This window comes from Pezoporus occidentalis, unplaced genomic scaffold (genome assembly GCF_034315485.1).
Source record: "Pezoporus occidentalis ecotype Australia unplaced genomic scaffold, CSIRO_AGI_Poc_V1 ctg1451, whole genome shotgun sequence".
NCBI classification, from domain to species: Eukaryota; Metazoa; Chordata; class Aves; order Psittaciformes; family Psittacidae; genus Pezoporus; species Pezoporus occidentalis.
This window is the reverse complement of record NW_026913265.1, coordinates 1-8,970: the sequence shown is the minus strand read 5'-3', so window position 1 is coordinate 8,970 and position 8,970 is coordinate 1. Positions and strand designations below refer to the sequence as shown.

The following is an 8,970-nucleotide window of genomic DNA, read 5'->3' as shown; positions in this document are numbered from 1 at the left end:
GAATGAGAACCCATGAGTCACAACAGCCTAAACTACTAATAAAGGCTTAGCTTTAGATTGGATCTAAGGAGGAAATTCTTTCCTGTTAGTGTGGTAAGGCACTGGAATAGGGTGCCCAGGGAGGTTGTGATTGCTCCATCCCTGGCAGTGTTCAAGACCAGGTTGGATGAGGCCTTGGATGACATGGTTTAATGTGAGGTGTCCCTGCCCATGGCAGGGGGGTTGGAACTTGATGATCTTAAGGTGGTTTCCAACCCTAACTATTCTATGATTCTGTGATTCTATGCACACAGGCTGATGGAATATCTCTTCTAATTATTGTCACAAAGATGTCTAACCTGTTACAACATTCAGCATAAGAACAGTGACCTCCTAGATGTCCTTTCTGAACAATAACTATGTCCTGCGGTCTTCATGGTAACATCAGGTTGCTCCTGGCCTCATTCACTTTTGAATATGAGGGGGAATCCCTCCCCGGGCTGCAGCTTCACAAGAGATTTCACTTCTCATCTAGACTCCTGTTTCCACCAAAGCTCGGATCAGATGATATTTTGAGGTCCAGCCTGGGCTTTCTGTGGCTCTATGATTCTATATGTATAGTCTAAGCCAAAATATCCAACAAAATGGAAGAAAACAAGGTGTGGTGAAGGTTTTGAAGGAAGCTGTTGTTTTTCAGAGCACATAAGCAGTGTGTTCATTATAAACATACTTTCCAAATAGAAGTTAATTCCTACTCACATCAGCTAAAGGATTTTTCCCCGATCAGTGTGTTTTGGCTTCTTTGAGACCCGGATAGCTCTCAATTACCATTGATTCTGTGTTCAGGATTGTCTTTCATCAACAGAAACTTCCCACAGGCTTAATTCTTATATGAAATCCACTGTTTGGTGTTTCCCAGTGCGCTTGAGCATGAGCTGGGCATGGACATGGGATGTGGGTGCTGATCTCGAGCTGGGATTCCATTTCTCTCACCATTTAGGTAAAAGGTCATGTCAAATGAGTATAAAATACCCCTCAAAATGAATGGGAGGAGACCTGATGTGCCCAAATTTTCCTTTACACTGGGTGGTCTCAGCACAGTTCATCATCCTCCGTTATGAATGATATTGTCTACAATTTTTTCCTTTATGTATAATCTATTGTAAAGCTGCAGCCTGGGGAGGGATTCGCCCTGATATTCAAAAGTGCAACTTGAGAGCTTGATTCCCACCAACTTCTTCTCTTTGAAAGGCACAAACAAATGCTATGAATCTTTTGAAACCTTTTCTGTGACTCTTTTTCAGCAAGCAAATGTAAAACTACACTTCCTCTTCCCTCCCACCCCAGCAGCTTTAATAAAGAGCTCACAGGTAAGAGTGAGGAATTTTATTGGAGCAGAGAACAAGGTCAACAATCTTGTAAGAAAAATAGATAATTACGAGTGACAAAAGTTATAAATGAATAAAGCTGATTGGTGTTTCCTGTGAGGAAAAGGAGCCTGGGATAATTGAGGGTAATTTCTCCCTACAGACTGGTGCCTACAAACTGAATTGAAGTTTGAGGTTCCTTCTCCTCTTGATTTCCTTCCAAGGAGCATGTGATGGCTGGGTCTCTCTCTCATTACATACTGTCATTGATTTCTGTGCAGGATCTGTTGAAGAACATAAATAAAGTCATGTGAATTAGTGAAAATCTCATTGTTTTAGTGCATCGCAGTCTTCCTCAGTTAAGATGAACTGTTCATGTCCTGGATGACAGAGCTCTTTTGTGTAGCCAGTGGTTGAAGAACCTCCTTGTGCACTTGACCAGAGCCGCCTCCACGTCCTTGTTCCTCAGGCTGCAGATGAATGGGTTGAGCATGGGGGTGATCATGGTGTAGAAGATGGAGGCCACCTTATCCAGTCTCCTGTGGCTAGATAGCAGTTGTAGGTACAAGAAAAATGTTGTATCATAGAATAAGTCAACAACCATCAAATGGGAGGTGCAGGTGTGGAAGGCTCTGGCCCTGCTCTGTGCTGAGCACATCCTTTACGTGGAATCCTTTGATGAAGACCTGCTGAGCTGGTGACTCTGGGCTTCCACTGTATTCAAGGATGAGAAATGGGCATTTTGACAATGATCAATTATCCCAGGGTGAAGTAACAGGCCTTTATCCCCCTGAGCAGCCTCAGCTGGGGCTCCATCCCCACCCTCTGCCCATTTGTCCCCCTTCTCTATTTAATCTCAGCCCAGGGAGGTTGAACTTCATAAGAGGAGTTCTGGTTCCCAGTTTGGCAGGAGGTGTGCACACCTGTGGAATCCTTTGATGAAGACCTAGGTTTGCTCATAGACTTTCCTAGCAATTGCTGGACCTGACCGTGCTTCAGGGCCTGATTTGATCTGACTTGGCCTGCTCTCGTACCTATCTTGTCATCACCAACTTGCCTGATGATTTGGAGTCTTGGCTGAACTTGGCCCAGGTCTCTGTTCCTGCCCTGCTTCACTTGCTCAGGTACTGTGGGGTGGTCCCTGCACCCCATGGTGTTCCCCTTTGGCTCTCTTTCAAGAGATTAAAGAGAGAAACCCCTGTGGTACTGGCCAGGTTTCTGCAAACCATCCTTGGGTGGCATGGTTTAGCGTGAGGTGTCCCTGCCCATGGTAAGGGGGTTGGAACTGGATGATCTTAAGGTCCTTTCCAACCCTGACTATTCTATGATTCTATGAAATTAGAACCTTTCTCTGGCTGCACCCAACAGCCCAGCCAGGGCTCACTGCTCTGGCACACACTCTCCATTCAGACCATGTCCCTGCATGGGCAAATTAGGAGATAGTCTTCTCAGTGAGGAAAAGAGAGTAATCAACTGAGCATTCCATTCAGTGTTATTCTCTGGTCATTAGTATCTCCTCCACTTCAAAATATGATATTAGAATTATGGTCTTTAGTAGATAGGCAGCACTTTTATTTGGAAATGGGTTTCAAGTCTTAGTAAAGACTCTTTAATCTTTCCAGCTTCAATGTTTCTTTGCTTTGAAGATGCTGAGGTGCCATCTCTAAGAAATGCTCTTTCTCAGTAACTTCAGGACAGTTTCCGATCTTGTTCTATTCTGTCTCCCAGAAGAAAACCCATCTCAAGGGTTGAGGAATTACCAGCTGCAGATTTTTAACTTACAAAATCACTAAGGAAATTTTTCAGCTAAAGCTGAAGGGGAGAGAAAACAAGATTGCCATAGGTGATGTGCCCAATGAGGCTGCTGGCATCGTATCCCAACCATCTAAGATAGAAAGTAATAACCGGTAAAGACAGGAGTCTCTGGTAGATGCAGCCAAACATTGACACCCAACACCCTATAGAACTGAACAGAGAAAAAAAGGAGACTTGGAGGATTTACTTCTCTGAAGCTCTGATTTATAAAGCAAGCCAGGAGGTGAGAAAATCAGTTTTTTCTCAAGATAGAGATGATTCTGTGCAGTACAGTCATGCAGATCCATACATTGAGTCCAAGTGGAATTGTCATGGGAAATGTCATGGGAATTCTAAATACAAGTGGCTCTGTCAGCTTCCTTTGCTCTCGCTGCCTCCTCAATGGGCCCGTATGCTTGTGCAAAGGAAACCGAAGCTAGTAGTAAAAAGATTAGAAAGTAAGAAATCACTTTCTTGGGGAAAAATAGAAACAACGACAGTATGAATTTATAAAATGAGCTTAAATACTGGAGTCCAGTGGGAAAATCAGTGGGAAAAACCCCTATACAGTTATATCCAGTGTAGATGCCAGGTATGTTTTCCCCAGGGCTGATCAAAAGGCAGCATATCCCCATAGCCAAACACTGCAGCAGGTTTCCAACAAATCCCTCTTGCTGAAGGATCACTGCTACCACCTTCCATTTGGACAGTACCCTCCCAGTCAGCTGACTTCAGGAAATATCTAAAAGGGTGCTCAGGCATTGGAATAGGCTGCCCGGGGCAGAGCTGGGGTCACCATTCCTACAAGTGTCCTAAACCGTGTAGACAAGGACCTTAGTACCATGGGTTAGTGGTGGCCTTGGCAGTGCTGGGGAATGGTTGGACTGGATGATCTTAAAGGTCTTTTCCAACCTAAACAATTCTGTGATTCTCTAAGTCTATATGTGTCACTTTATTGTAATACCAGTTTTATACATTTTATTTGTATTCCTCTGTCACACATATATATATTTACACACATAAACACATATTACACATATTGGAGCTGAGGGACAAGGTCAAGAATCTTGCAAGAAAAGTGGATATTTATCAGTGACAAAAGTGAGAATTGAATAAAGCTGATTGGTGTTTCCTGTGAGGAAAAAGAAGCCTGGGATAATTCAAGGTAATCTCTTCCTACACGCTGGTGGCTGAGAAGTGAAATGAAGTTTGAGGTTCCTGCTCCTCTTGGTTTCCTTCCAAGGAAGATGTGATGGGGGTTCTATTTCTCATTAAATACTCTGACTATTGTGCAGGAACTGTGAAAGAACCTACATAAAGTCATGAGGATTAGTGGAAAATCCCATTAGTTTAGGCGTTCTCACTTGATGTAGAGTATTCATGTCCTGCATGATACAAGTCTTGCATGTTGCCAGTGGTTGAACAACTTCCTCCCGCACTTCAGCAGAGCCCCCTTCACCTCCTTGTTCCTCAGGGTGTAGATGAAGGGGTTGAGCGTTGGGGTGACCACGGTGTAGAAGACGGAGGCCACCTTATCCAGGCTCCCATGGCTAGAAGAAGGTTGTAGGTACATGAAGAATCCTGTCCCAAAGAATATAGAAACAGCCATCAAATGGGAGGCACAGGTGTGGAAGGCTCTGGCCCTGCTCTGTGCTGAGCACATCCTCAGCACGGTGCGGATGATAGAGATGTAGGAGAGTAAAATGACCACGCTCGTGCCCACTACGTTGATGGTGACGAAGGCAAAGATGAGCATCTCGCTGCTGTGGGTGTCGGAGCACACGAGCTTTACTACAGGAACTTTGTCACAGAAGAAGTGGTCAATGCGGTTGGGACCACAGAAGGAACCTCCAAACACGCACCATGTGTAGATGATGGCACTGAGGAAGGCGAATAGGTAGGATGATGCTACCAGCTGCCAGCAGACACGGCTGGAGATGATGGTCACATAAAGCAGGGGCTGGCAGATAGCAACGTGCCGATCGTAGGCCATCATGGCCAGGAGGTGACACTCAATAGTGACAAAGAAAGCAAAGGTGAGGAACTGCATCATGCAGGCAGTGAAAGAAATGGTTTTGTCCTCTGATAACAGGTCTGCCAGCATCCTGGGGGAGATGACTGTGGAATAGCAGATGTCAGTGAAGGCAAAATGGGTGAGGAAGAAGTACATGGGGGTATGGAGGCTGGGAGACACCCGAACCAAGATGATAATGCCAAAGTTCCCCACCAAAGTGACAATGTAAATCAATAGAAACAAGACAAAAAGAGGGGTCTGCGCATATGGGCTGTCTGTAATTCCCAACAGGATGAATTTAGTCTGCGTGTGATTTCCTCTCATGACCAGGTGTTACCTACCAAGGCAAAAGGAAGGAAAACATCAAAATCATTGCAAACAGAAATTCACTTTTGGACCATATTTAACTACAATCGATCACCAGTTTAACTGCCATGTTTTGGTGGAATTAATATTTTGTATTGTATTTTTTAAACCAAAATTATATGATTTTGTTCTTCATTTGAGGTATTTGAAAAAGAACAGAGAGTGCGATGAGCAAAAAATGCCATTTTTGTTCTTCTATGCTGAGAAACATAAACTATGGATTTATTCAAGCACCTGATTTTTCAGGTTTGAGTGAAGAATCAGATCTTTACTCACTTTCAGATTGGAGGCAGTTTGTGTCAGAAGACAGCTTAGAGGAACCTCATAGGAGCACACATAAACCTTGAGCAAGAGAAAGTCACATTCCCATTGAAATCATAGCTTACACATTAATGACCTCCAGAATTTTCCTTTGGTTTTTAGTTGTAATGCCAGTCTTAAAATTGCATTTATCAAAGTGTTATACATAATTCAAAAAGGATAAAATTCACATTGCTAAAGTCATGATTTCTACCTTTCTGAGTTCCAGCATGCTGAAGCACCCTCAACCTATGGGCATTATGTTGCTTGACCTAAAAAAGGAGTTGATGTTATAAGAGGCTGAATTCAAAGGCTGATTTGTTAGTGACCATATTCTGTTGACAATCTGAAATGCTGCATTTCTTTATAACAGAATAAGATTCATCCTCATTTAACTCTTGAATAAATCAGTTCATCTTGCTTTAGCTGCCTATGTAAAAGAAACACAACATGCATCAGACATTGCTCCCTCTTCTTATAAAGAAAACCCACATTGGTAAGGCTGTTTTCTTACACAGCTTTACCAAAGAGGACGAGAGAACATGAAGAATCAAACCCACTACCTCACTGCAGGTGAGGCTCTGCTTTGTGTTGGTGTTACCTCCTGTGCCTTCCCTCTGCCACCGAGGGATGGGTGCCAAGGATTTATCCCCAGTGCAGCAAAGAACATCTACGTACCGGCATCACTTCTGTTAAGCACCTGATGTGAAGAGAGGGGAGCTCCTGCCAGACTCCAAGAGCCCAGCTTGTGGTGCTGGGGCTGTAAATACAGTTGCATGTGCTCTCCTGGGAGGAAGCCTCCAGGGCTGCTCATGCTTTCGCAGAGGAAAACAAAGAAAAGGAAAAGCAAAGGGTGTGAAATCACCTCTGAAAGGCATTGTGGTGCTTGGGCACCTGAGAGTCATGAGCTGTCTTTGAGCACAGCTACACAGCAGCACCAGTGATGAGCAGCTCTTGGGATGCTTCTGACATACTTGTGGATTATGCCAAGCATTCTATCTCTCGTTGCCAACAGAATAAGAATGGCTTTAGAGACATTTCAGATCTTGTAGAGGGTCCCTAAATGCGACAGGAACCACAAGTGACTCCTTCTCTGGAGCTGCTGATATCCCTCTGTGAACACTTGAGTGCCCAGTTTTCCAGCCCCAGTGGGATTATCCACATATAGTGCCTGGATGGCCAACACCTGAGCTGGTGCCTTAGGGCTTCCACTGTATTGAAGGATGAGAAATGGGCATTTGAGGCAGTGATGAATTGTCCCAGGGTGAACTAATAGGCCTTTATCCCCCTGAGCAGCCTCAGCTGGGCTTCATCCCCACCCTCCACCCATTTGCCCCCCACCTCTATTTAAGCTCAGCCCAGGGAAGTTGGGCTATTTTTGAGTTTTTGTTTTCATTTTAGCAGGAGTTGTGCACATCTATGGGATCCTTTGATGGTGACCAAAGCTTGCTCATGTATCTTCCTAGCAATTGCTGAACCTGACCCTGATCAGGGGATTGTTTTGACCTGTGTTGGCTTGGTTTGGCTTGGTCTTGGACCTGCCTCATAATCCCTTACTTGCTTGACACCCTGGAATCTTGGCTGACCTTGGCCCAGGTCTCTGTTCCTGCCCTCCTGCTCTTGCTCAGATACTATGGGATGGGTCCTGCACCCCATGACATTCTCTTTTGGTTCTGATTAGACAGATTTAGAAGACAAACCCCTGTGGCAGTCTCTGGGCTCCTGCAGACTAGAATCTGTCACCCTCTGCACCCAACAGCCCAGCCAGTGCTCACTGTTCTGCCAGTCCCTCTCCACCCAGATCCTATCCCTACATGGGCAACTTAGGAGATAGTCTATTCAGTGAGGGCAAGTAGAGTGAGAAATCGAACATTACATTCAAGTGTTATTTTCTGGTCTGATTTCAAAGGCCTCTGTCCTTCCTAACTTTTCAGCATTTAATTGCATTGATTGTGGCTCCTTTGTTGACCACAAGTAGAAGACACTTTTCCCCCGACCTAAGTCACCATCAACAGGCTTAATTTGTAAGTGACATAGACAATTTGGTTTTCCCTGGTGTGCTTTAATATGAGCTGGTCATGGACATGGCATGTGGGTGCTTATTTCCAGCTTATTTCCATTTACCTCACCATTTAAGTAAATAGGACTTCAGATGAATGTACAACACCCCTTAATATGAATGGGATGAGCCCTTGATGTGCCCAAATTCTCCTTACCACTGGGTGGTCTCAGCACAGTTCATCATTCTCAGTTATGAATTCCATTGCTTACAATTCCCTTCTTTGAAGTGAAATCTCTTGTGAAGCTGCAGCCTGGAGAGGGATTCCCCCTGATATTCAAAGGTGAATGAGGCCAGGAGCAACCTGATGTTACCATGAAGACCGCAGGACATAGTTATTGTTCAGAAAGGACATCTAGGAGGTCACTGTTCTTATGCTGAATGTTGTAACAGGTTAGACATCTTTGTGACAATAATTAGAAGAGATATTCCATCAGCCTGTGTGCATAGAATCACAGAATCATAGACTAGTTAGGGTTGGAAACCACCTTAAGATCATCAAGTTCCAACCCCCCTGCCATGGGCAGGGACACCTCACATTAAACCATGGCACCCAAGGCCTCATCCAACCTGGTCTTGAACACTGCCAGGGATGGAGCAATCACAACCTCCCTGGGCACTGGGTTCTCATTCAGGGGCCAGCAATATACAACCAAGGTTCACATGTCTTAGAGCCCTGAACTGTAGCCAAAACTGTGACAGACACTTGTTCCTTAAGTGTTTGTGTCTGTTGCCTGCAAAGACCTGCAGGGAGAGATATAAAAGCGGCACATTGGTGCGAGTGAAGAACTTCATCTGGTGATGAAAATAGGCTGGAAGCTCTTGGAGGTTCAGGAGAGACATTCTTGTTTGGAAGCTAGGAGGATGCCTTCAAGAGATAATCCCCTTGATTTGCTGTGCAGATATCCAGTGTCATCTAATGTGGAAGAGAACTTGCAGCTGTAAGAGGTGACCCCCTTCCACAGGTATGTGAGACCATACCATGAAAGGTCCAGGTTAGCCCTGCTCTGGTAGAAATCACTGCAGCAACTGGGGAGGCTGCTCAGAATTGTGCCAGGTAAAGATTTGCTCCTCTGTGTTGGTTTTAAAGA

General features: G+C 44.7%; 1 protein-coding gene across 1 annotated transcript; it reads right to left on the bottom strand.

The window, feature by feature from the left end:
• Positions 1-4,105: 4,105 nt before the first annotated feature.
• LOC134159418 (olfactory receptor 8U3-like) lies at positions 4,106-5,890 on the bottom strand. Its single transcript, XM_062610313.1, has 2 exons — positions 5,755-5,890; positions 4,106-5,491 (listed from the first exon to the last, which is right to left on the bottom strand). The coding sequence occupies exon 2, from the start codon at positions 5,476-5,478 to the stop codon at positions 4,519-4,521; it is 960 nt and encodes a 319-aa protein (XP_062466297.1). The 5' UTR covers positions 5,479-5,491; positions 5,755-5,890; the 3' UTR covers positions 4,106-4,518.
• Positions 5,891-8,970: the final 3,080 nt, after the last annotated feature.

What these genes read in the sequence shown, in the direction of transcription:
- LOC134159418 (XM_062610313.1), bottom strand. Translation starts at nt 5,478, where the DNA reads ATGAGAGGAAATCACACGCAGACTAAATTCATCCTGTTGGGAATTACA.